General features: G+C 61.7%; 5 protein-coding genes across 7 annotated transcripts; 2 read left to right on the top strand and 3 right to left on the bottom strand.

The window, feature by feature from the left end:
* Nucleotides 1-1,271: 1,271 nt before the first annotated feature.
* LOC117003403 (alpha-2Db adrenergic receptor-like) lies at nucleotides 1,272-2,646 on the bottom strand. Its single transcript, XM_033073321.1, has one exon. It carries the CDS (start codon nucleotides 2,415-2,417, stop codon nucleotides 1,389-1,391), a length of 1,029 nt encoding a protein of 342 aa, XP_032929212.1. The 5' UTR covers nucleotides 2,418-2,646; the 3' UTR covers nucleotides 1,272-1,388.
* Nucleotides 2,647-3,333: 687 nt separating this feature from the next.
* SLC34A1 (solute carrier family 34 member 1) lies at nucleotides 3,334-7,353 on the bottom strand. Its single transcript, XM_033073266.1, has 13 exons — nucleotides 7,328-7,353; nucleotides 6,991-7,110; nucleotides 6,655-6,837; nucleotides 6,186-6,314; nucleotides 5,965-6,108; nucleotides 5,744-5,855; nucleotides 5,457-5,652; nucleotides 5,162-5,257; nucleotides 4,947-5,046; nucleotides 4,551-4,718; nucleotides 4,287-4,403; nucleotides 4,007-4,131; nucleotides 3,334-3,901 (listed from the first exon to the last, which is right to left on the bottom strand). Exons 2-13 carry the CDS (start codon nucleotides 7,094-7,096, stop codon nucleotides 3,347-3,349), a joined length of 2,031 nt encoding a protein of 676 aa, XP_032929157.1. The 5' UTR covers nucleotides 7,097-7,110; nucleotides 7,328-7,353; the 3' UTR covers nucleotides 3,334-3,346.
* Nucleotides 7,354-8,888: 1,535 nt separating this feature from the next.
* Nucleotides 8,889-16,591, bottom strand: RGS14 (regulator of G protein signaling 14). 2 transcript variants are annotated; one of them, XM_033073527.1, is made up of 15 exons: nucleotides 16,495-16,591; nucleotides 15,109-15,130; nucleotides 13,897-14,051; nucleotides 13,698-13,790; nucleotides 13,147-13,290; nucleotides 12,850-12,999; nucleotides 12,565-12,685; nucleotides 12,354-12,478; nucleotides 12,074-12,277; nucleotides 11,902-11,978; nucleotides 11,649-11,775; nucleotides 11,308-11,389; nucleotides 11,068-11,126; nucleotides 10,737-10,851; nucleotides 8,889-10,471 (listed from the first exon to the last, which is right to left on the bottom strand). In XM_033073527.1, the coding sequence occupies exons 1-15, from the start codon at nucleotides 16,537-16,539 to the stop codon at nucleotides 10,242-10,244; spliced, it is 1,749 nt and encodes a 582-aa protein (XP_032929418.1). In that variant the 5' UTR covers nucleotides 16,540-16,591; the 3' UTR covers nucleotides 8,889-10,241. The 2 variants fall into 2 exon arrangements, with proteins under 2 accessions (XP_032929418.1, XP_032929419.1); XM_033073528.1 differs by having other exon boundaries at nucleotides 10,406-10,494.
* Nucleotides 16,592-18,106: 1,515 nt separating this feature from the next.
* LOC117003373 (ADP-ribosylation factor-like protein 3) lies at nucleotides 18,107-21,100 on the top strand. 2 transcript variants are annotated; one of them, XM_033073271.1, is made up of 6 exons: nucleotides 18,107-18,550; nucleotides 18,909-19,052; nucleotides 19,142-19,258; nucleotides 19,355-19,405; nucleotides 20,064-20,249; nucleotides 20,328-21,100. In XM_033073271.1, the coding sequence occupies exons 1-6, from the start codon at nucleotides 18,263-18,265 to the stop codon at nucleotides 20,373-20,375; spliced, it is 834 nt and encodes a 277-aa protein (XP_032929162.1). In that variant the 5' UTR covers nucleotides 18,107-18,262; the 3' UTR covers nucleotides 20,376-21,100. The 2 variants fall into 2 exon arrangements, with proteins under 2 accessions (XP_032929162.1, XP_032929163.1); XM_033073272.1 differs by having other exon boundaries at nucleotides 20,133-20,249.
* A 703-nt stretch (nucleotides 21,101-21,803) lies between these two features.
* Nucleotides 21,804-25,426, top strand: LMAN2 (lectin, mannose binding 2). The gene is made up of 8 exons (XM_033073625.2): nucleotides 21,804-21,950; nucleotides 22,031-22,149; nucleotides 22,234-22,351; nucleotides 22,564-22,643; nucleotides 23,761-23,922; nucleotides 24,187-24,301; nucleotides 24,688-24,807; nucleotides 24,932-25,426. Exons 1-8 carry the CDS (start codon nucleotides 21,809-21,811, stop codon nucleotides 25,090-25,092), a joined length of 1,017 nt encoding a protein of 338 aa, XP_032929516.1. The 5' UTR covers nucleotides 21,804-21,808; the 3' UTR covers nucleotides 25,093-25,426.
* The last annotated feature ends 240 nt before the right edge of the window (nucleotides 25,427-25,666 follow it).

A 25,666-nucleotide genomic window follows, 5' to 3' on the forward strand; every position in this document is an offset into this window, starting at 1 on the left:
ACTGTGGGGCCCTGGAGTGCTGCCACAGGGCTGATGCCCCCCAGGAGAGCTGGCCTGGCTGGCCGCTAGTTGCCCTCATCTGAGTATTTTTAGAAGCAAAATGTTGTTTAGATGTGAGAAGGAGAATGGCAGCCACAGGAGGGGAAGCTGGGAGGCAGCGATAGGGCAGCTCCTTCCGCAGGCAGTGCTCGTGCAGCTCCAGCCACTGGGGTCAGACGCCTCCAGGAGTCAGCACTGGGACTCATCCCAACCCCTATTCCACCGGGAGCCTCTGCTGACTCCAGAGCTCACACCATGAGCCTCCCCACGTGGGGCCAGCAGGCACAGTGATGGCCCAGGGATCATCACTGCTGCGAGTACCCTCATCCCATCCAGCTCCCCATCCCATCCAGGCCCCTAGACTCCAGCTGAGCTGCACCCACCCTGACAGGCGCTGGGGGGGCTGCCAGGGGCCAGTGTTCCTTGGCCTCTAGCTCCCAGGCGCCAGCGGCTGTTTTTAGCCCAGAGAAAGTCCAATGTTTTGAGATTTTCTATTTTGAGCAGCGAAACTGAAGAAGTGGAGCAGCCCCTGACCCCCGGGTGTCTGTGCAGAGTGAGGCAGGCAGCCAGGCAGGGTGGGTGTGGGGTGGCTTCTGCCCCCCAAGGGGGATGTGGTTGCCCCCGGGTCTTCGCCCCACAGCTGCCTCTGTGGCCTCTTGCACGTCAGGCTGTGCTGGAGCCTGTTCTCATGCGATCCCATCTCGGACACTCTCCCGAGGGACAGCGGCCTTTCCGGCACTGGGATATCATTCCTGCTTTCCCTCCTGCAGCAAGATCCCAGTACAGCCCCCGAGCAGGATCTGGGGTGTTCCATGCCAGATCTGCAACCCTTGTACCCCAGTGTGGGTCCACATGTGCCCTCACAGAGCCCCCATGACATAGCACAGCTGGCATGTTCCCAGAGGGGACAGCCCTGGCAGAGAGGCACAGGGCTCAGACTGGGCTGCTATAGTGGCAAAGCCAGCTCAGCCCAGTGCTGGTGATGCTGCCAGCTTTGTGTCCTCGCAGCAGCTGGGTCTGTGGATGGGGTCCATCCCCTGCACAAGAGATTGCTGGGGCATACAGACATTCATCTGAGAGTGGGGAGGGCTGGTACTCACTGGAGCTGCCACAGCAAGTTGTCCCCACCACTGCTGCAAGGCACATGTGTGGGGTGATGCAGGTGACAAAAGGTGCTGGCAGCTGGTGCCGCTTTCTGCACAGGCTTTGGTCTCATTTTATTCAATCCTGCATTTCCAGAGGCACCTCGAGCTGCACACTGGCACTGCCATCCAGGGTCTGTGCTGGGGCCAGGTGCTGTGAACGCTGAGCAGGGCTGGGGGCCACGTCCCTGGTGTCCCAAAGGGTCCCTAAGTGCGGTGCCGGTGCGGGACGGCGAGCAGCCGGCGGAAGGCAGCACGGAAGTCCCGGTTGAAGAGGGTGTAGATGAGGGGGTTGACGCTGCTGTTGCAGTAGCCGATCCAGAAGAAGAAGTTGAAGAGGGGCTTGGAGATGTGACAGCCCTGCCCACAGAGAGCCCCTAGGCTGTAGGTGAAGAAGAAGGGGAACCAGCACAGCACGAAGGCGCCCATCACCACAGCCAGCACGACGGTGAAGCGCCGCTCCCGCGCACGCACCAGCCGCTGGCGGCACAGCAACACACTCTGGTGCTGGCTCCGGTGCCGCCATCCCGGCATCCCAACTCCCGACACCTTTCCTTCACCACTGGTGGGGCGTGGGGAGCGGGCAGCGAGCAGGGCGGCCGTCCGCCGGGCAGTCAGGCGGTAGATGCGGCAATAAACAGCGACCATGACGAGGCAGGGGATGAAGAAGGAGGCGGCACAGGAGGCCAGCACGTACCAGGTCTCCTGGCTCAGCTGGCACTCTCGCCCACCCGGCCGTGGCCGCAGGAGCGGTGGCAGTGCCACCAGGGCCGCCGCCGCCCAGACCGCCCCGATCATGCCCTTCACCCGCCGCGGGCTGCGGCGCAGGTTGAGCCGTGCCGCCCGTGTGACGGCCCAGTAGCGGTCGAGGCTGATGGCACAGAGGTGCCCGATGGACGCGGTGCAGAGCAGCACGTCCAGCGCCAGGTACAGGCTGCACCACAGCCCACCAAAGTACCAGTAGCCCATCACCTCGTTGGCCAGCGAGAAGGGCAGGACAAGGATGGCCACCAGGATGTCTGCCGAGGCCAGGGACACGAGGAAGAGGTTCTGTGGGGCTTGCAGGGCCCGGCTGGTGGAGATGGCCACTACCACCAGGGCGTTGCCCACCAGTGTGGCCAGCAGGACGGCCAGGGCAGCCAGCAAGATGAGTCCTGTGGCTGCAGGTGAGTGTGGGGCGCTGCTGGCACCGCTGCCATTACCGGAGGTGTTGGGAAGGGCGCTGGCTGGCTCCATGCTGGCCCGGCCCCTCAAGCAGATGAAGCCCCATGGGGCTTTCCCCCACCCTGCTCACCGGTCCTGGAGCGGCTGCGGGTGCAGTCCCAGCATCGCTGAGTCCCCGGGGGGTTCTCCTGGCTGCCACCACTCCTGCACCGACCCGGTCTGGTGGCGAGGTCGTCCTGGCCCACTGGTTGCCCGGCTGGGCATGCGGGACAGCAGCAGTGCCGGGAACACGGAGAGGCTCCCACGGCAGCGCTGCAGGCTCTGCTGGTCCCAGTCCGGAGGAGGGCGGGCGGGAAGGAGGGAGGGAGGGAAGGGTGGGCCGATATCACTGGCAGGAACCCAAACATCTGTGGGCAGTGGGAGAAGCTGTTCTTGTCACTTAAAGGGCTCCCTTCAGGGTCACCATGGCAGGAGGGCTCTAGCCATGGATGCCAGCGTGCCTGGTGATGCAGGGCACTATCCAGCCATGCCAAGTCATCATCCTGCTGATCCCAGCCCAGCAGCACCGCAGCAGCTCAGGGCCTTGCTTGGCTGCCCCGTGCTGTGCCTCACTCACTGAAATGCTGCTGTGGCACACGTGTGGCACCATGGACCCTACTAGCTTGGCCCTTTGGGGACGAGGCAGGGAGAAGAAGATGCTGCCTGTGACAGCTCAGTAGAGGTGGCTACAGACGTCGGGGTTTAGCTGTGGCATCCTCGCCATGTTCCCCACAGCACCAGCCGAGTGTTTGGTGAGTCCCCAGCACCAGCTGGGCTGAGCAATAGTGGTGTGTGGGAAACGGGGGGCACGGTGGGTGTGGGGTACCTGTGACAGCAGGGCTTGCAGAGGGAGCACCCAAAGAGGCACACACAGGGGCATAGGCGCTCCCCCTTTATTAGACACCGGCTGAGCAGGGATGGCGAGCGGCCACAGGAGCAGCAGCCCGAGCATGCACTGCCAGCTAGAGCCGTGTGGCACCGTGCGGGAGCGGGCGAGGGGAGCCCACCCGCATGGTGGGGCTGGGCATCTCCTCGGGATAGGAGAGGGCTGGGTTGTCCAGCCCCAGCCTGGACTTATCGCGGGGAGCCCCCTCGTGCTCCTCCCAGCCCTCGGGGCTGCGGCAGCGGTCAGTGCAGCACAGGGTGGCCTGGGTGATGACGCGGTCCAGGGGCTGCAGCGAGTGCATCCAGGCAGGGAGGAAATCCCAGGTCTGCAGCCACTTGGGCAGGCGCCCAGGGCTGTGTGCCTGCAGCGCGTTCACCAGCCCCACGAAGAAGAGGAGGCCGAGGAAGGGCGCGCCCACCCCCACCAGCGCCCGCCAGCCCGCCATGGAGATGCCGAAGATGAGGGAGGGCAGCAGGAGGAAGCAGACGATGAGGTAGAGCACGGCAAACCAGCGGTACTTGGCCGTGCGCTCGCCCAGCGCCTTGGCCATGCGGATGGGCAGGCGGGTGAAGGGCAGTGGGTACCACAGCAGGATGCCCGAGATGTTGAAGAAGAAGTGGCACAGAGCAATCTGCAAGGATGGCATCCCCATCAGCTTGGGCATGTGGGTTTCCCCCAGCCCCTGCCCTGCCTGGTAACCCCATCCAGCCCAGTCATGACCCCAGGCTGACTGTACCTGGAAGGAGCTGGCCAGCTTGTCCCCTGGGCTGGCCAGGGCAGCTAGGATGGCAGTGGTGGTGGTGCCAATGTTTGAGCCCAGGGTCAGTGGGTAGGCACGCTCAATGCTGATCACCCCCAGGCCTGTGGGAGAAGCGCCCTGTCCATCCCATCCCTCCTGGCAGTGCCATCCCCATGCTTTCCCAAGGAGGCACAGCTCCTTTTGTCCCTCCGAGTGCTTTAGCACCCACAGGCCAGGGGATGGCACATGTCAGGGGATGAGGAATGGTGGGACTCACCAATTAGGGGTGTGATGGCTGAGGTGAAGACAGAGCTGCTCTGCACCACGAAGGTCATCCCAGCACCCACCACCATGGCGAAGTAGCCGGTGAGCCAGCTGAGCGGGTGTGGGAGGTCTGCCACAGCACGGCCACGGGCATGGACACAAACAGGGACATGGGCATGGACACATCAGGGTTGGGTGTCAGAGGCAGCCTGGGACAGGTCTGAGGATGGCAGGTGGAGATGGGCGTGGGTGGCCATGTGGTCCCCATCCTACTCACCAGTGTTGATGACCTTCTGGATGGCTTTGGCCACCTGCCCCTTGAGCAGGGAGTTGAGGAGTTTGACCAGGAGGATGAGGCAGGTGCAGAGCACGACAAGGGACCCGGCCAGCAGCACCAGCCCCACGGCCAGGTCAGGCAGTGGTGTGTCGGTGAAGAGGTGCTCACCTGCCCCACAGCACGGCTGGGCAAGGGGCTGGGGCTGGCCCGGCCTTGCTCACACACTTGCCCCCACAGACAGCCCCACACCTGGACCCCAGAGCAACATCTCCCAGCCCTTCCCCACACCAGGACTCCAGCACATCTCCATCACATGTACGACCCCCAACCCCATTTGCACCTCCCCAGCCCCATGCCCTGTCCCCAGCCCTGCCCAAGCCCTCCACACCCACTCACACTTCTGCCTGGTGACATTGTGGAGGACCTCGATGCCCTTAGTGCTGCAGTGGCTGGGGGATGTGCAGTTTGGGGGTGGCCCAAGCCCCACAGTGGCCATCTGCAGGGAGAAAGTGGGCTGCAGCTGGCTCCACAGTGTCCTCAACCAGCCCTTGCCCACCACCCATCCTCTCTGGGATTGTTTGGTGGGCCCAGCAGGGCCATGGGCCCCTCACCTGTGGGGATGCAGGGCCACACCAGACGCGGATGAGGCTCCGGTTGCGCAGGCTCTCGTCCCCTGTTGCAATGCCCGTGATCACAGACTTGTCCAGCTGCAACAACACACATGTTGGAGAGGGCACCTGGGGGCTAACAGTGCCCACAGGCTGGGGACATCTTCACTGGCATAGGGGCACCACTGCCAGCCTGGGGACACTTGGATACAATTGCCATCAAAGGGACACCAATTCTGGGGACATCACCACCAGCTTGGGGCATACCACCCTGGCAAACATAAAAGCTGAGGAATACCTGGATAATGAGCTTGGTGAAGGGCTCTGTGATGATCTTCAGCAGGTCAGGAGCATCTTTCCCGCTGCGGATGTTGAAGGTGGCCACAACCAGGTGGGTGACGTGGTGCAGGTACCCACTGACCACCTCCAGTGGCAGCAGCACCAGCACTGACAGCCAGTTGAAGCAGTCGTGCACTGTGGCACCAGCAAAGGCCCTGTGCAGGATGAAGGAGCACGTTGGCATGAGGTGGTCCTGAGGAGCAGCCCCCAGCCCCAGAAGTGTCCTCTGAGCCATCCAGCTCTCACCGTTTGAACTCACTGCGGTCACCAGCCTGCATGAGGGCCACGATGGTGTTGGTGACCGAGGTGCCGATGTTGGAGCCCATGATGATGGGGATGGCAGAGCGCACCTCCAGCACTGGGGACAGAGACACCTGTTAGCCTTGCATGTACTGGCTCGGGGTGACCCTATCCAGCTATCCTCTCCCTCAGCCTCAGGTCCCCAGGAGCCTCATGGACACACTCACACCCTGAGGAGACCATGCTGACGATGATGGAGGTGGAGGTGGAGGAGCTCTGCACCAGCACGGTCACCAGGATGCCCACCACCAGCCCAGCCACTGGATTGGAAAGGATGGCGTTGTCCTTGAAGATGTCCCCCGCCACCTTGCCTGCAAGAGAATGTGAGTGCAGGCTGCTGGCACTGCCAGTGTCACCAGTTTCCCAGGCATCCCTGCCACCCAACTACCTCCAGCCAGCTGGAAGGCAGAGCTGAGCACGTCCAGAGAGCACACGAAGAGGTACAGGAATCCAAACATCAGGGGCACCTTTAGAAGGGAGACACAGAAGGACTGGACCCTGGCCCAGCACCCGAGCTCTGTGCAAGACAAGAGAAAGTGTTAAACTCCTGCATGGCCCTGGCTCCCCAGGCTCCTACAGCCTTATGCCACTCTCATGGCTCCTGGCAGCACAGGGCTCATGTCCCCAGCTATGCCACCTATCTCCTCCCACCCTGGCAGCCTTGTGCCAGCTGCCCCATTGTCCCTCAGCTCTTCCCACATCACCCCAGGACGCTGAGGGTCTCTCCACCAGCACTCCCCTCCCATCCTGGCACCCCACAGTCCTGGCACGCCAAGTGCCCCAGGTGCCTGTGTCAGATCTCTGGGGTGTTCCCCAGCCCAGGTGCTGTGAGACCCCCACCACCCACGGGGTCTCACCTGGCCTCTGCAGCTCATCCAAGCCCAGTCGGTGCCCCTGCCAGGACAGCGCGTCCAGCTCGTAGCGCTCCCGGCCCTCGGGCAGCCGCCCTGGGGAGCCGGGGCAGGAGAAGCCATGGTCAGGGCAAGGCACAGCGCTGACGGTGAAGGGGCAGGTGTGGGCACCTGGCAGCCGGTGCAGAGCTGGGGAGAGAGGGCACCCAGGTTACAACCCTGTCCTTGCAGGGACGTCCCTGCAGAGGAGAGCCCAGCGCTGCCTGGGCCAGGGTCTGTCCAGGAGCAGAGCTGAGCCAGGCGAGGAAGAGGAGGAGGAGGAGGAGGGCTGGGGGCACCTACCTTGGGGGCTGGGGCAGTAGGCGAACTGTGGCCCGTGCACAACCCTTCCTCCCCGCACCGGGCAGCGGCCGGGCAGGACCGGGCTCTCCGTCCGGTAGGGCAGCATCGCTCCTGCTGGGGCTGAGCAGAGGTGGCCGCGTGTCACCACAGCTGTGCTGCACCCACTGCCACGTCCCCCCAAATCCCTGCAGCGCTGGCACCACTGAGGAGCACCATCCCATCATCTGTTGGTCCCCTGGGCCACCAAGCTGCTGCTGTGCCACCCCAGCGAGCTCCCAAAGGACAGGCAGGGCAGGCAGGGCAGGCAGGAAGGGGACTCCTCCTGGGCCCAGCTCACCTGGGGCTGGCCGGGCACTCAGGGCAGTGCCACTTCCACATGCCACATCCACGCGTCCCTCCAGTGAAGTGGCCCGTGGGGCACCACGGCCCTTTATACACAGGCCAAGAGCAAAGTCTAAGGAGCCCCGTGTTGCCCCTCGCCTCCGCTCGCTGCTCACCTCCTCCCCAGAAATTCCTGCAGTTAATGGGTAACCCCCACCACATCCCGCGTCAGCTGCGGCCCCGGGGCGGGATGGGGCAGGTGCCCCCGGGGTACCGCGCCCTGGCACTCCCGCCTGCCCGGGCTCTGGGTGAGCAGCAGCCGTGCTGGAATGAGCAAAACCAGGGCACTGCTGAGCCCCAGTGACCCAGAGGTGATGCTGGAGGAGCCTCAGCTCTCCATCATTTGGTGCCCAGACAGTTCATCCAGTGCACAAGATGAAGAGGAGGAGGAGGAGGGCTTGTTGCTGGTGCTGCTGGGGCATCACAAACCAGAGGTGAGGCCATGCACACATCCAGCACTCTCAGTGCCATCGCAGATCAGCCATGTGGGACCCAGCTCTGCTCAGGGCACGATGTTCTCACTCCCAGGGCATTGGAGATGGGTGATGCCAACACCAGTGGTCCCCGTGTCCTGCCACTGGTGGTGATGGTGGCACGCAGCCCGGCTCTGCCCGTGCCAGTGGCTCAGCGTGGGGCAGCCAGCAGTGCTGAGAGGGCTGTGTGGGGCAGAACCTGCATCTCCCTGGCACCACATCTCCCCAGCATCTGCCATGAGTGAGCAGGAGAGGAGTGAGGCCAACGCTGCTGTCACCAGCTCCTCAGCCCTGTTTATCATTACCTGGTGCTCACACACCTCCAGCCAAGTTTCCAACCACCCACAGGACACCCAGCAAGCTTGTGTCCACAGCTGTCCAGGGAACAGACAGTGGCCAAAGGCTCCTCCAGCCCTGTGCCTGTGGGAGTGTGCACACCCCCATTTCCCCAGGATTAGGCACTGCCAGAACCCATCATCATGATGAGCCAGGTGCAAACGTAGGGGCAGAACAAGGGAAGATCCCTTGGGTACTCCAGGGCACAGCCTGGGGACACCTGTGCCACTGTTGGAGCATCACTGAGCCACCTCCACTGAGTCACAGACTGGTGGAGCTGAATGCCCAGGAGGTGCCACAGCAGGGGACATGTCCTACCTCCCTGGGGACCCTTCTGTCCAGGGGGTGCAGCCAGTGTGCAGGAGGCTGGTGTCCGCACTTGCCCCGTGCCCAGGGGCTCTTGGCCAGCTGCCCCCACAATCATTAACCCAGTGAGGCCCTGGCAGCTCTGGCTGTCACTCATTGACAGGGTCGGGGCTGAAGTCCTTGGCCATGCCGGCCCTGCAGCTTCCCCAGCTCCATCAGCAGTGCTGGGTAAACAAGCTCCTGGCACTGCCCCTTGCTGCCAGTCAAGGTGGCACTGGAGCTGAGGGCTGGCCCCAGCTCTGCCATGGCCTAGGAAGGCTCCATGGGGGAGAGGGGCTTGAGGGGACATTGCTGCTGAGGGGACATCCAGCCTTGATGACAGAGGAAGGAAAGAAAGGCACATCCAGGCAATGCTCTTTATTTCCCCTGGTTCCACACCACAGAGAGAACTGAGCAGCATCACAGAGATACAGGGGGCTCTGACTAAGGCCACAAGGCTGCAGTTGGCTGTGGCAGCAAAGGGCTGGGTGGCCATGCCCCCATCTCTGGGCAAGCCTGGGGGCCCTGGGTCACCCCTCTGCCTCTGGGCAGGCAGTGATGATGGAGTGGTTACCCAAGGCACAGCCAGGAAGGGCTCTGGCACGTATGGACTGTGGAGGGATCTCCTGGCTGCTGTTGGGGGAATGTCTCCATTGCAGATTCTGTCTGGGACCTCTGGGACACCAGGCTGCTGGGCATGGGGACCAGCAGCACACAGCCAGGACTGGCAGATTGAGGCTCAAGGCTACACCCAGCACAGCCACTGGCAGGAATGACAGGCTGGGCACATGCTGGGGACCTGCAAACCAGGCTGAGGTGCTCAGCACCCAGGGGTGCTGCATTCTTCTGGCACCAAGCAGAGCTGTCCCGGAAGGTTGAGCACCCGCAGCCCCAGTGGGGCTGGGACAGGGGGCACTTGGGGATTTGCTCCTGCGTGTCCCTCAGCAGCCGCCCACGCAGGATCTCCGGCAGGGAGGAGGAAGGCTTTTTTGGCACCATCTGCTGGCTCTGCCTCTGTCTGCCCAGGGCAGGAACCATGTGCCCTGCTCCAAGCACTGCTGCTGTGGCAGGATCAGGCCACGCTCACGCAATGCAGACGTAAAAACCTGCCCGGGGCACAGCCTGGCAGGCCCTGCTACCCTCCCCAGGAAGGGTGGACTTGCAAATCAACAACAGGGCAGCCCTGTTCCCACGGGGCCAGAGACTGGATCTGGCTCTGAGCTCTGGGCACATGTTCTCCTGACCCTGCCTGCCCACAGCACCGGAGTTCAGGACTGGAGCCTGCCTTTCCTCCCCACCCACCCTGTCTATCCTGCACACCCATCAGCTGGAAGGGAGCTTTCCCCACCCAAACAGTGAGTGGGGCTGTGTCAGCCTGACACAGGCAGGATGTGCTGGGCAGGCAGCTCTGCTGCAGGCAGAGGCACTGGGCAGGACAGTGCCAGGCATGCACGGGATGTTGCAAAATGCTTTGCAACGAGGGTTCAAACTATGTACAGTACTCCCTTGATGTGCACCGGGATGTGGCCCCACAGAGGGGCATGGCAGCTGCTCAGCCACTCACAGCGACACGACACGATAGTTTGGGACAGGACGTGGATGAATCTGCAGCCCAGGCAGTGTCAGTGGTGCAGGGCAGGGGCTGTCGTGCCCCTGTTGAACCCCAGCATGGCTTAGGGGTGCCACATGCCGGGTGTGGACGTGCAGCAGGACTCATCAGAGCTTGTGGTCCAACGAAGGCTGAGCTAGAGCAGGCTCTTCCTGAGGGCAGCTGCTTTCCTTGGAGCCAGCCTGAGGGGCAGTGGGCTGATCCGACCCCTCACAGGCACTGTTGTCCTGCACGGGCAGCTGGAGGAAGTCAGGCAGGACCAGGTCCTCCTTAGAGAGCAGCCCACGCTGGTCGTTGGCCCGGCAGCTCTGGGCACGGTTCAGCAGCTCCACCAGCCCTGGGGAAATGCAGATCATGCACCTGAGCCAGGCACTGGGGCTTTGTCCTAGCACCTCAGCTGCCCTCTCCACCTGATATGACCCCAGACATGTCCCAGGCACAGCACCTGCACCTTCTCCCTGCTCCACAGCAGACCCCAAGACCCCACAGCCCACTCGCAGCTTGATGGGACCCTGCATCCATCCCCAGCACACCAGGGGCTGTGCCTCCCTCGGTCGGTGTTTTGCCCCAACCCCTCAGGATTCAAACACACCAAGTCTCACCTTCCAGGTCATACGTGCGGCGGTTGAGGTTCATGGCAGCTGAACACCGTGGCCTGGAGAAGGAGGAGGGCCCCCCCCACCGTGTGTCAGGCTCTGCTCCTGTTGGGCTTCCCTCCTGCAATGAGCAGCTCAGATCTCAGCCATGGGGCAAGGAGGCAGCACTCCCCTGGGCTGTGTCCCCATCACCCTCCCACAGCCTGGCTCCTGCCCTGGCACCCACTGCCCAGCCCGTGGCAAGTGCTGGGGCCACAGCAGGGCCCAGCTTCCCTGTGGACCCAGACAGCAGCTGTGAGGGTATCTCTGAGCAGGGCTGGAGGGGTTTTATGCTCACCTCACTCCGGAGCAGAGACGGGGCAGCCGCAGCCTCAGCGCTCCCCATCACTCGCACGTCTGCAAGAGAAGTGACGGTCAGTGCCCCATCCCACCATCCTGGTCCTGGCCCAGCCAGTGACAGGACTGACCCTGTCCCAGGGAGCCAAGCCAAGGCCAGCAGAAAACAGCCTGGCTCTGTGAGTGCTCTTCAGGGTGATGTGACTTGAGGGGACATGGTTTGGGAGGGAGAACATTTTACCTGCTGGTGTTTCCAAGACAAGTTTCTGAGCAGACACTGTGCTGACCAGCTTCTCCAAGTCCAGGGTGGTTGGCTCACCTTGCTGCAACAGGAACAGCAGCCAGTGTCACACTTGCTGTGGCATGGGAAAGGCAGCCAGGCTGAGGACCTGCTTGGCCAACACCCACCGGTCCCTCCCAGCACACAGTGGGGTGTCACATCCCATCCCAAAATTCTACGAGCCCACAGGCTGCCCCCAGCACACACTGCTGCTCCCCACCATCTACTCAGAAGCAGCAGCCCCTGGCCTGAGCCCCAAACCCAGGGCTCCCCCCAGACCACAGGGGCTGGCCGTGCCTCACCCTCCTCAGCAGCGCCTGCTCCACGCTCACGCCGTACTTCCCCAGCACGGGCTGCAGCGCTTCCCGGATGCGCTTGGTTGACTTGGCTGTGATACGGATGGTCTTGCTGAGGGAGGAGATTTCCAGGCTGCAGAGGGGGACAAGAGGTTGTTGCAGGCAGGAGCAGAGCCAGGGCACTCGGGACTGCCTGGGGGACTGGGTTTTTGAGGCACTATGGATGGCCAATAGCATCAGCACCAAAGCTTCCACTCACTCAAAGCTTATTCTGTTCTCCAGCTTCACCTCCTGGTCTGCCAACACGGAGCACTCCTGGTCCAGCACCAACGCTTTCTGCAAGAGACAAACCATCAGGAGAGAGCCAGCAGAGTGGCACGTGGTCCCAGCACAGAACTGGCAGAACCTCTGCTCCCCTCTGCCTGTCCTACCTGCTCATTCCCCACCAGGTAGACCTTGATGTCAGGGAGGCTGAAGCCACGTTTCTCACACAACCCTGCCAGCATGTCGCGGATGGAGTGGCCGGGCCGCACCGAGGCCAGCGAGGCTGTGCCATCGGGCAGGTACACACAGCAGTACTTCACAGGCTTGGCTGGCAGCTCTGCCTCGCTGCCCCCCAGGCTCTTCTGTTGGCCCTGAGGGAGGGATGTGGTAGGATGAACCCAGCCAGGAGCACAGGGGTGCCATGGGACTGGTGTGGTGCCCACTCACCTCTGTGCAGGGGCTGGTGGTTGTGCTGGCCGAGGACAAGAAGCCCAGGTCCAGGCTGGCTGAGGAGTTGAGTGAGCCCTGGGACTCCCTCCACAGCATGGCACTCCTGCTGCTTTCTCCCCCGTCTAGGACAGACAGAGGGACGGTGGTGGGGACGTGAACACCCCTCAGGGTGGCGTGGCCCCTCTGTCCTGCTCAGCACAGCACCCACCTGCCCAGGACGGCTCCCGCCGCTCTCCCTTCCTGAAGGAGCGGTGAGGGCTGAGACTGGCACCACTGCCTGCTGTCTCCACGCCCAGTGGCAGGGACTTGCCCAGCTTCAGCTTCGACTTCTGGGGTGAATTGAACAGCATCTCAACATGGCAACACCTGAGGTCTCCCCTTCCCTTTCCCTGGTCCCCTGACTGCTTGTCTGTCCCCAGCCTGGGATTGAGCAGCAGGGAAGGGACCCAGCACCATGGGGACATGTCCCCATTCCCCTTTCCCCCTCACTCACCTTGCTGAGGTCAGGAGGGGGGCTGCTGCTGCGGGAGTGGGGCCGCAGGTCGGGCAGGGGCTGCCCCTGGCTCTCTGCCCGCAGGCAGGCCTGGTACAGTGGGGATTTCACAAAACGTGTGTAGCTGTCAAACTTCATCAGGTTGAAGATCTGGAAAGGGAGGATGTGTGTGCTCAAAACCCCAGCAAACCTACAGGCTCCAGCCACTGCCCCATGGCACAGCCCCACAGTGACAGCAGTGACGCTGGGTGACATGTGGGGTGGTTCCACAGCCCCCCATCTCAGGGATGCCCATACCTGGAGCTGCTGGATGCGAAACATGTCTGGGGAGGGGGTGGCCAGCATGTCCTCCCCAATCCAGGCCTGCTTGTCAATGTTCACAGGACTGACCGAGTGGCTGGAGAGGAACTCATCGTAGATCCGCCGTGCCTCCTGGGCCAGCTGAGGGGACAGGAGGCCAGGCTGAGACCAACAACCCCCTCCTCTATAACCAGGGGAACCCCCTGCTCACCCCACAGAGACACCTGAGCCCTGAAGAACCAACCTGCTCCAGGACCAGCTCAGTACCTGGGCCAGCTCAGCCTTTGGTTTTGTTTGTCCCCCCAGAAACACTCCCCACCCTCTGGCAGACCCGGGCTGGGGAAGCACATCCTGCTCTGTGGGGCAGGCAGTCCCAGCTGTGGCTTTTCAGCCACACATCACATCCATCTCATTTTTCCTTCTGCAAGAGCCCCCAGCCTGCTCAGCCCCCAGGAAAGGGGTTGGCCAGGACACCTGGACACAGGCTGGACAGCTCTGCCCACATCCCTCCCAGCAGCTGTCTGACCAAAGCTGCACGGAGTTGGTACCTGCTCAGTGTCACTGGCTGGGATCTGCTGGAAGCGCTCACATGCCTGCCAAAAGTAGACGTTTTCAGCACTGAACTCCTTCTTGAGGAACTCCTGTAGGGCAGAGAGATCTGCTGGTCTGGTGGCACTGTGGCTGTGGGACAGTCGGTGTCCAGCAGTGCACAGGAGCGGGGGCTGAGCTCTGGGCTGTGACACTCACAGTGAAGTAGGTGACAGCCACACGGTCCTGCAGCAGCGTCTCGAAGGATTCAGCCCAGCTGACCACAGAGCCATGTGTGGATCCACACGTGGCTGCTGGGCCCGGCAGGCTGTTCACACTGTGGTTGCTGCCACGGGCCCGGGAGGCATTTAACTCTGAGAGAGAAAAAGGGTCAGTTGTGGCTGTCTCCCTGTCCCCCAGTGTCACCCCCCTGCACCAGCAGCCCCTCCATCTGCCCCATCTGGGTGGGACCTGGTGAGTGGTGGGTGAGGAGCATCATGGTGGCATCCTTGGAGGACTGAGCACCAGGATGCCACAGCTGGAAATTCCTGGCATGAGAGCTCTCCCTGCCAGTGCTGGCAGTTGTGCCCACCCCGGGTGGTAAGAAAGCTGTGGGGAAGGCACCCAGCCAGCAGGGAAAGCAGAGTGGAAGGGGACACAGAGGGCACACAGAGTGGGGGGAAGCTTGGAAGTTGGGCAGAGGTGCCTGAATCCATTTTCTCTGTTCCTCTGGCCATGATGAGGGACAAACCCAGCACGTGGAGGGAACAGAACATGTCATTTCCAGCTCTTAATGCTGAGGAAACCCCACTTCGGGAAAACCCAGGGTGACCATGTATTCAGAGAGATGGAAGTTCCCAGGGGCAACCCCAGCTTTGGAACTGGTTTGACTGGTGTGCAGCTAGAAGCAGGGGGTCATTTGCAAGAGAAAGTAAGGGTATGGAAGCAGTGCTCTCCTGGCAAAGCTGGCAGGAATAGAGGTGTGTCAGGCTGCTCCTTTGCCAGGCTTCCTGTACTTATCTTCGTGGTCTAAATCACTGGGGCTGAGTGAAATAAACCATCTGAGATATCCAGTGCACAGTCAGACTGACAGACAGACTCCCTCAGAGAATCTGGGGCTGGCTAGTACCCAGGTTCTCCTTGCCCCAGGAAGCCACACAGCCCAGAGCACCCCAAAGTGGCAGCTGGGCAGCCAAAATAAGGGACAGGCACCATGGGCCAGGAGGGAGGGATGGGGGGACATGGCCAGTCCTGGGCAGAGGGCTCAGCCCTGCACTGTGGGGGCTCTGCCATCCCTGCATGGCACAGCCTGTGCTGACGCAGGACCTCGCTGTCTGCTGGCTCCCTGCCCCTGGCACCGGCTGCCTGTGGGCTTCCCCCTCCCCTGAAGATGATGCTGGCCTCCAGTCCCAGGGCAAAGAGCAGCCTTACCTCCATCCGACACGGCCGGGCCCTGTGGGAGTGGAAAGAAGAGAGGTGAGAGGAGCTACATGGCATCTGCTGGCCTGGTGGAGTGGCAGCAGCACCAGGGCAGGCCCAGTCTGAGCCCAGAGCAAGAGACACTGTCAGCAAACACTGCTCTGGTGTTACCTGCCCTGTGCCACAGGCAGGACACAGGAGCAGTGAGTAAAGTTAAAAAGGGGGTACAGACTTTCTCCTACCTCTACATGGCCTAGGGCCAGCCCAGCAATTGGGAAAGGGCAGATGCTATCAGATGTAACCCTGCCACCCCAAGCAAGCAGGGAGGAGAGAAGCAGCCTCCACGGCACAGGAAGAGGAGGGGAGGAGGGGAGGGAAGGAAGGAGAACCACAGCCCCAAGCAGGCAAATTGCTTGTTCCCTCCTTCCTTGGAGCCTGGAGCTACCGGAGGGCAGATGCCCAAAAGCAGGGACCAGGTGCTGCCAGCCAGCCCAAGGCACAGCAGGACAGGGTGTCCTGCAGCACCCGCTGGGCCACCCCAGATTCCAGCCCGGGGATGGAGTACCAAAGCACCCACAGCAAGCAGGGAGACGGGCAGAGCCTCTGTAGCCACGCACTCTGCACGGTGCTGTCTCTCACCACCTGCTTGGTGCCACACTGAAGTGGTGCCCACATTCCAGTGATGCCCTCGACCCAGCTGGCCGTGCCCCCCAGCCTGCCAGCCCCAAACACCCCTGACTGCCTCCATCCCACCCCTGCCTTTCCCTGCTACCCCACCGCACATTCCTCTGCCGTGTCTCCTACCCTAGTCCCACATCCCTCTATCTTTTGCCAGCTCCTTGCTCCTCCCCATGCATGCCTGCTGCCCACTCCCACACAGCCCAGCCATGCCAGCCCCACAGCCACCAGCACAGCCGATCCTGTGACCCCATCGCATCCCATCGCATCCCATCGCATCCCATCCCATCCCATCCCATCCCATCCCATCCCATCCCATCCCATCCCATCCCATCCCATCCCATCCCATCCCATCCCATCCCATCCCATCCCATCGTCCATCACCCAGTGCCACGCATCCCCACCCGCCCCGCTGTCCCAGCCTCACGAACCCCTGCTGCTCACTCCCCAGCGAGCCTCCCTGTTAGCCAGCCCCAGACACTGCCTGCCCTACAAACCCGCTACAACTCCGCCTGTTTGGACACCCATGCTGCCCAGAAGCCCCACGCCCTCCCTGTTTCCCGACTCCATCCATCCATCCCTGTGTCTGCCCGTTATCCACTCCACACCCGCCCGCTCCGCTCCGCAATCCCGCACATCGCCCGGTACCGAGCCGCACGCCGGGCGGGGCGGGGCAGCCCCGGGGGACGGGAGCGGCGCTCCGGGGATGGGGACACTCACCATGCGGCCGTTGTGGACCACGAGCAGTTTCCCCTTGCCCTGCATCCCCGGCTCGGCCCGGCCCGGCGCGCTAGGGGCGCGGCCCGCAGCCCCGCAGCATCCCCGGCTCTCCCGGCCCGGCCCGGCCCGGCGCTCCCGGCACTGCCACACTACCGCTTTCGGCTCCCACAGGAAGTGTCACCATGGGAACCGAGACCGCAGCGGGGGGAGCGGGGCCGCCGCCGGCACCGCCCCGGCGGACACCGGCTGCAGCTCCGGCCGGCAGCCGCCGCGGCGCCGCTGCATCCCCGTCCCTACCCCCGTCCCTGCCTCCATCTGCATCCACATCCGTTATCCCGTTCCCATCTGCATCCCTGTTTCCCATCTCCATCCCATTCATTCCCCATCTCCATCTGCATCCACATCCGTGATCCCATCTGCATCTCTGTTTCCATCCCTGTCCCTGTCCCCGTCTCCATCCACGTCTACATCCGTGACCACATCTCCATCTGCATCCGTGTTCCCAGACCCATCCCAGCCTCCATTCCCAGCACAGCTCTGCTGCCCTGGGGTCACCACCCCATTATTCCCCCTCCCTGCAGCCTGGGCAGCCTGAGGGGGCTTCTCCCGGCCATTGTATCACCCCAGGGAAGGGGGGTGCGGGGGCAGGGGGACACCAGCAGGGCCAGCACACGCTGCCACCACCCTGGTGCCGCTTGCCCTGGTCACAGAGTGTCTGGGGCTGGCCCCAGGGCCAGCATTTGGGGAGGGCTGCCTGTGCTGTGCTTGCCAGTAGAACCTGGCGGAGAGGAGCAGTGGACGTGCAGCTTGGAGTCACCAAACTGATGCCTAAGCAGTTTTGCCCATCTCCTAAGGCCAGGGTTCCATGTTGATCAGCAACCACAAACCAGTGGAGGATATTTTAGGTTATTTGTTAGGAAATCTCAGTAACTAACAGCACAGGATAAACCACAGAGCACCATGGCAACCTGCTCAGGAGAATGCTAATAATGGGGACATAAGGTGGGTGATTAACCTATCAAAAGCAGAACCCTAATATTAAGTTGGATGCAGATCTATGCAGAAAAAAAATGAAGCTTTGCCACTATGAGCAGGCAAAAAAGCAGAGCAGCACAAGCAGCCACAGTCCTGGCAGGGCTTCTGGGTGGAAGGAACAGAGGGTGGTACCTCTGGCTGCCCCTCTGCCCCCTGCCACTGCATGGAGCAGCAGTGGGATGAGGGGTGATGGTGCTGCTCCCCTTTGCTTTGTCACAGTGTGGCTGTGTTGTTTGGCTTGGCTTTGCCACGAGAGTTATAAATAAAAACGTCTCTCCAAGAGTGTGTGACTCACGGTCCTCACCGCAAGGACAACCTCTCTGCTGGGAAACCTGATCTGAGGACAGAACTGCAGATGCAGGAATCAAAGACATTGCTTAATTAAAGCACTTAATCCAAATGGAGAACAGATGAGCCCCTTACCCCACCTGGGTTGGCTGGGCTGCTGGGGAATGTGTCTGAGCCCCTCTGGACCTGTGTCATCCCCAAGCTCCAGCTGTGACAACCCAGCCCTCAACCTGCTCCAGGGCCTGGTGGTTTCCCTTGGGCAGCAGCAGGGAGCTGTGGCAGTCGCTGACGTGGCCTCAAGCAGGCTCAGCAATTTCTCCTGCCACCCTGCAAGGGGACAGCTTGTGGGTACTGGTATTGCCTCAATGTTAGGCATCCCAGTGTGGGAGGCTGTGTCAGCCCCGTGCCTGAGCACGGCATCCTCCCAGGCTGGGACCCCTGCCCCATGGGGAGAGGGATGCCCTGTGCCCCAGTGCCCCAGCACTGGTTTATCCCATGGGTAGGCGACGGCGGGGCGACAGCTGGCTGGAGGATTTGCCGAGGGCATTATTTAATGCTGTGGGTAAATGGAGGAACAGCAGCTAATTCTGGAGCCCATAATCCTCTTCCTCCCCCGGGGACGGGGAGCGTGCCAGTCACGCACCCGCTGGCGGGCCCGGGGACGAGCCCCCGGCAGCTCCCCGGCGGTGCCGCGGGCCGCAGCGACTCCCAGACCATGGGTGATGTGCAGAAGGTAAGCGGGGTCCGGTGACATCCCACCAGCTCTGGGGGGTGTGCGGCACCAGCTCTCAGTGGTGGTGCCAGGAGGGCTGGCAGAGCAGGGCTGTGCCTGGGGCATGTCCCCCCAGCGTGCCTGGGAACTGGGAGGGGGCTGGGACAGCACACCCGGGAAAGGGGGAATTGGGGCTGGGCAGATCTGCTGTGGGGCCACCCGAGCCTGAACACCTTGAGAGCTGGGCCTTGGTGCTCGCTCAGGCCATAGACACAAGGCACCCAGAGCCAACAGCGTGCCCAGTTCCCCCCTCCCAAACAAGGGTGCTCTGCAGCGAGCTGGCACCCCAGAGGGCTCCCCTAGCACCCCCTGCCCCCAGGGGCTGCTCTCCGTTATCCAGAAGCTGAAGGGTTCGCAGGAGCACGAGCTCCGCATTGTCCTGCTGGGGCTGGATAACGCAGGCAAGACGACGCTGCTGAAGCACCTGGCATCCGAGGAGGTCAGCACCATCACCCCCACACAGGTAGGGGCTGCCTGGGGCCTTGGGAGGCAGTGGAGGGCTCAGGTCCCACCCATGCCTCAGGTGATGCTGGGGTTTGTGTCCCCACAAAGGGATTCAACATCAAGAGCGTCCACTCCCACGGTCTGAAGCTGAATGTTTGGGATATCGGGGGGCAGCGCTCCATCCGCCCATACTGGAAGAAGTATCTGGGCAGTACAGACCTGCTGGTGAGTGGGGCAGCACCCCTAGTCCTGTGTATTCTGTGTGGGCCCCACAGAAGGGCAAGAAGGAGTCCCTGACTGTCCCTTTTGTCCCCATGGCAGATTTATGTCATTGACAGTGCTGACCAGAAGCGTTTTGAGGAGACAGGGCAGGTATGAGTGGTCTGCTGAGGGGTGGCTGTGGGGTTCTGGCACTCAGATCTGTATGGCACCAGCTCTTTGGGGATGAGGGGGAAGCAAAGCTGCTCTCAGTTGTGGGGCAGGGCTCAGGATCAGTGTCTCAGCAGGCAGAGATACCCACTCCATGGCCCAGCAGCTCCCCCTGAGCTGGGATGCTCCAAGAGTGCCCAGCACAGGGGTGACAGTCCCTGGTGAAAGTGCCCCCTCATCCCAAATCCCAAAATGCCCAGCCCTCATCCCAAATCACAGCACCAAGTTAGTGATGCGGCCAAACAAGGGGTAATGAGTAGGAAGGTGACAGGAAGGTGGGAGTCCAGGTGCCAGCCCCGGCTGTTCCAGCACCAGACAGTGGTGTGGGTGTGCCAGACACCTCAGGACTGCCAGAAACCTCCTGCAGCTGCCCTTTGCCCACGGTTCTCAGTGGTGGGAGGGTTTCAGTCCTCAAGTAGCTCTGCATGTGGCTCCTGGGCTGATGGAGCTTCTCCCTTGGAATGTCAAGACCTCACAGCTTCCTTATGTGCAACAAGCACCAGAGAGAAGGGATCAGGCATTTGGAGGGCTGAGGTGTCCATGGGCTGGGCAGCTCCATGGAGGAGGGCAGCAGCCCTGGGAGAAGCTTCTCTCTTGGCAGGAGCTGGCAGAGCTCACAGAGGATGAGAACCTCACAGGGGTCCCACTGCTGGTGTTTGCCAACAAGCAGGACCTGGTGACTGCAGCACCCGCAGCCGAAATTGCAGAAGGGCTGAGCCTCCACACCTACCGGGACCGAGAGTGGCAGATCCAGGCCTGCTCGGCCCTGTCTGGGGAAGGGGTGCAGGTAGACATGGGGGCCCGTGGGCTCTGCAGAGCTGGGAGAGGGCCCAAGGGCCTGTGCTCACACCCTTCTTCCCTCCAGGATGGGATGAACTGGATTTCCAGCCAGATTGTGAACAGGAAGAAGTGAGAGATGCAAAGTGCCAGACGGGACTGAGCTGCAGGTCCCTACACCACAGCCAACCCCCCGGTCCCTCGGCTCCCCCCTGAGCCTCAGACTGTCATGTTTGGATGGTTTTCCCACCCAGCCTTCCACTAATCAGCTGGCTTCCCCTCTCCCTGCCTCGTGGGCTTCCACAGGCTCCTCACATCCCCGAATCCCCTGCAGCTCCCATGCTGTTGGAGCGAAGCACATGTCCCAGCGTGTTGAGGGCTTGCACACCTCCAGCATGAGAACCTGCCCAGGACTTGTCCATCCACGCTGCTGCACACCCTGCAGGGGCTGTTGTGACCCAGGGACACCGGGCACCCTGACACAGCACTGGCTACACCGCCAGGCACCCGAGTGCTGTGTCCCCCTGTGCTCCTGCAGGATGGGACTGGTGCTGCCCCAGCTGTGGCAGCTGGCTCAGGAAAGTCTCATTCAGGACCTCTCGCTGGCCAGAGGAGTACCCATGTGTGCACAGGACGTGGGACAAGCATGAAGACAGGACCAGGCACAAACGGAGGGATCTCCTTGCCCGGTGCCATGGGGGCTGCTCTGTGCCACCGAGGGGTCCCTGTACCCCTGGGACACACGTCGTGTCCCAGCCGGGGCTGCTGTTGCCTGGCTGGAGGTGCCCTTCTGGAGGGCTGGGAGATTCTGCTCCCTGGCCACCACGGTGTCCAGGGATGGGGGAACACCTGTGGGAGCGGGCTGGGGGCTGCCCTGTGACCCTCAATAAAGCTGCTGTGACCTCCACACCGTTTCAACCTGTCCTTCCTGCTCTGCAGAGCTGTGGCAGCGCTGATCCGCTGCTCTGCGGCCTGGCGAGGCCTGCGGAGCCGTTCCCCGGGCCCATCCCGAGGCTGTTCCCCGGCCCCATCCCGAGGCCGTTCCCCCGGCCCATCCCGGGCCCGTTCTTCTCGAGGCCATTCCCCGGCCCCATCCCGAGGCTGTTCCCCGGCCCATCCCAAGGCCGTTCCCAGGGCCCATCCCGGGCCCATCCCGAGGCCGTTCCCCGGGCCCATCCCGAGGCTGTTCCCCGGTCCCATCCCGGGTCCGCTCTTCTCGAGGCCGTTCCCGTTCCCGGGACCCGTCGTGACGGGTCACGTGTGCCGCGGCCTGCACGAGCCGCGCACGTGAGGTGGCCCACGGAAGGCGGGAAGACTACATCTCCCGGCACGCCCCGCGCCACCGCGCACACGCAGGGCACGCCGGGAAGCCGTTCGGCGTTATCCTCCCGCCTCTCGGCGCGAAAAGCGAGCTGCGTGCGCCGCTGGCCCCGCCTCCTCCCCGGCAATAGGCGGGCAGTGATGCCGATCACGCCCGGGGGCGGGACCACTGTAAGCGCGGGTTTCTAATTGGCTGTTGAGGTTGCGAGGCAGGGCTGTGGGCGGAGCGGAGGAAGGCGGAAGCGGAGCATGGCGGCGGGTGCGGGCGGGCTGGTGGCGACGGCCGCGCTGCTGTTGGCCCTGGCCGGGCCGCGCCCGGTGCCCGCCGAGCTCACGGATGGCAACAGCGAGCACCTGAAACGCGAGCACTCGCTGATGAAGCCGTACCAGGGTTAGCGCGGGGCGAGAGGGACGCGCAGGGCGCCCCGCGAGAGGCCCGCGCTAATCCGCGCTCTGTTCGCTCCTTTGCAGGCGCGGGCTCCGCCGCGATGCCACTGTGGGACTTCCAGGACAGCACCATCGTCACCAGCCAGTACGTCCGCCTGACGCCCGATGAGCACAGTCGGAGGGGCTCCATCTGGAACCGCGTGGTGAGAGCCCGGGGGAGCACGGGCGAGGGCTCGGGACGGCCCTTGCCGCCTCCCGCCCTGACGCCGCTGGGGTTTCTCCCACAGCCCTGCTTCCTCAAGGACTGGGAACTCCACGTCCACTTCAAGATCCACGGAGCCGGCAAGAAGAACCTGCACGGGGATGGTCTGGCGTTGTGGTACACGCAGGAGCGCCTGACCTCAGGTCAGTGCTGGGAGCTGCCAGGGAGCGCCTCTGAGCTGCCCCGGTCTGGTTTCACTAGACTGGGGTGACGTGTCCCATGTGCTCTGTGCGGGCAGCAGGTGCCCTCAGCCACCTGCTTGGCAGTGAATAGTTCATACAGCTCAGAACTCTCTCAGCACAAATTCTGATCCCCTTCTGTCTCTTCCTCTCTCCACATTTCTGCCCTGTTCCAGGTCCTGTCTTTGGCAGCAAGGATAACTTCCATGGACTGGCTATTTTCCTTGATACCTATCCCAATGATGAGGCGACGGAGGTGAGTGGTCCAGGCAGCTTGTGCAGTTCCCTTCCTGCTCCAAGTGCTTCTCACCTGATCCAAGGAAAAGTCTCTCCTTAGTTGAGCATGGTCTGCTCTTCCTGTCCTGGGACTTGGTAAAGAGAAGAGTTCGTGTGCATTAATGGAGATAAGAAGTTCCTTCCTCTTTCTTGTGCTGCTCTTGGCTACACAGATGTTTCCAAAGCATCATCTCTGCACCAAGAGAGTAGGCACAGAGCTGGTGTAAACCCAGCACCACCTGCTAATATTCATCCTGAGTGTCATTCCCTGACCTCTGTGCTTTGGATACTCATTCCATGATGTTTCTGCCCTTATTTTCTCTTTGCAACCTGTGTGTGTCTGAAAGAAAATCCTGGACTGCGTTTTTGCTCCAGATTTCCCCATGGCCCCAGGACAGGCCCCTGTGAAGGCTGGGGATCCTTTTTTTCTGTCCTGCTCTGTGTTTGTGGGTCTCATTATGGCACAGTCAGAAAACAAAACTGTGCTTTGGGGTCTGTACCATCAAAACCATACTTCAGTCATAAAGCACCTGGTAATGACCCAGCTCCCTGTTGTCTTGATGTTCATGGAGGTGAATTCCTGCCTCCAGTTGTCCTCTCCTGGAGGTAATCTACTGATCACAAAAACTTGTGTATGGTTTTGTTGCTTATGTGAAATTTCTGTCCATTCTGGGTCTTGTGCTCTGTTCTTACAGTTCATTGCTGAAGGAATGACTGGACGTGGCAGTCAGGGCTAGCTGACAAGGTGGGGATTGGTCACAGGTTGGACTGAATGCTCTCAGAGGTCTTTTCCAACCTAAATGAGTCTGGGATTTTTACCCAGCCGCTCTGTGTGGGACAGTCTGGTTGCCCTGGCCATGGAGTGCAGGGTGTGTTTATTCACAGAATCACAGGATGGGGGGCAGTCTTCAACTGGGAGGTCAGAAAGGGTGGCTCTGCTTTAGGCAGCTCTGGCTTGGTTCAGAAACAGCTTTAGGTGGAGAAGCAGCCGTGGTGTCGCGGTCCTGTGCTCCGTGCCTGACCATGGCCCTGCTGCTGTGCCATGTGGGCTCTGCTGTGCCCCCAGGAGCTCCAGCAGCTGCTGTCTGTCCCCACAGCGTGTGTTCCCCTACATCTCAGCCATGGTCAACAACGGCTCCCTGACCTACGACCACAGCAAGGACGGGCGCTGGACGGAGCTGGCCGGGTGCTCTGCTGAGCTGCGCAACCAGAACCACGACACCTTCCTGGCCGTGCGCTACTCCCGGGGCCGCCTCACGGTGAGACACAGGGGGATCCCCGCATTTCAGGCCTGGCTCTACCTGCAGCTGGTATTCCAGGCTCAGCACTGCCTCTCTGGCACCTCTCTGGTGCAGCCAGGCAGGATAGTGGCATACTAAAAGTGATTGCCTGGAGAGGGTGTGGAGTGTCCCTCACTGGAGATATTAATGAATCATCTGGACACAATCTATGTGATTGATCTATGTGCTTGAGCAGGAAGATTGGATCCTGTCCCATGGTGTGACCCTCTCCTGGTTTTGCAGGTGATGACTGATGTGGAAGACAAGAATGAATGGAAGAACTGCATCGACATTGCAGGGGTGCAGCTGCCAACTGGGTACTTCTTTGGTGCTTCTGCTGGCACTGGAGATCTCTCTGGTGAGAGGGGGCTTTGCTCAGGGGAACACGCAGTGATAGGAGCCTGGATTAGGTGATTCTTCTTGACAAGGGAGTTGGATCTTTAGAGGTCCCTTACAACCTTAAAAATTCTGTGATTGTAATACTGGATGCACTGGATAGTTTCCATGGCTTCCTTTCTCTGAATTGTTCACTGGGCTCTTGAAACACTTTTGGGACCCATGGCTGTGGGAAGGAGGCACCTGAGAGCTAAGGGACATCTTTGGATTGGAGTTTGGTAGCTGGGGATGAGGTTGGCTTGAGAGGGAAGGAAACTGGACCAGGCAGAGGGTGATCTGAGGAGTGCTCCGAGTGTGTGGACATCTCAGAGCTTCTGATGGTTATTGGTGCTCATGGTTGTTCTGCAGACAATCATGACATCATCTCGATGAAGCTGTTCCAGCTCATGGTGGAGCACCCTGTAGAAGATGAGAGCGTTGACTGGACCAAGATCGAGCCAAGCGTCAGCCTCCTTAAATCCCCCAAAGGTGAGCCTGTGGGGGATTGGGATAGTGAGGCTGGACTCTGGAAGGCACTGAAGGTGTGACACCTGGCAAAACTCCACAGGAGCCAAGGTTATGTTGGTCTCTGTAGCTGTTGTTTCCCTTGCAGACAACGTGGATGACCCAACAGGGAATTTCCGGAGCGGGCCGCTGACGGGCTGGAAGGTGTTCCTGCTCCTGCTCTGTGCACTGCTGGGCATCATTGTCTGCGCTGTGGTGGGAGCTGTGGTCTTCCAGAAGCGCCAGGAGAGGAACAAACGTTTCTACTAGTGGAGCACCTGTGCCCAAACCCATCATTTTTTATGGGGAGCTGCAAAAAAACTGTGGTTTCTAAATGCTGTTTCTGAGAAATACCAGAAGTATTTTCTTACCTGTCTGTTTGGCTGTAACCCCCGCCCGGCCCTTGGCCTCCCGCGGGTTGGACTGAGGGGGGATGATGCCTGCTGGAGCTCCAGAGCTGTGATATGGGAGCCTGGAGGTCGCTCCCCGTTTTTTCCAGCGCTCCCCCCGCCTTGCTGGGACTTGCTGTGCTGCCTGGGGCAGGTGTGAACATGAGGGGCTGAGGGGAGGGGGCTGCGAGTGGGGCATTAAAGGACTGACACCACCCGTGGCTCTGGCTCTGTGTGACGGGGAGAGAAGGGAGGGAGAGTGGGAATGCTGATATGGGGGGGCTGAAAGAACCGGGATTGGGGAGGGTCTCAGCAGAGAGGCAATCCCGGGAGCATCCCCCAGGAACTGCGGGTGGGGATCTGTGCAGGGGATGGATGTAGCGCGTTGTCCCCGCGGTTCCCGGGGCGGAGGGGCTGTCCCCGGCGGGCGGTGCCGGCCTTGTCCCGCCCCTCGG

This window comes from Catharus ustulatus, chromosome 15, assembly GCF_009819885.2.
Source record: "Catharus ustulatus isolate bCatUst1 chromosome 15, bCatUst1.pri.v2, whole genome shotgun sequence".
NCBI lineage: Eukaryota > Metazoa > Chordata > Aves > Passeriformes > Turdidae > Catharus > Catharus ustulatus.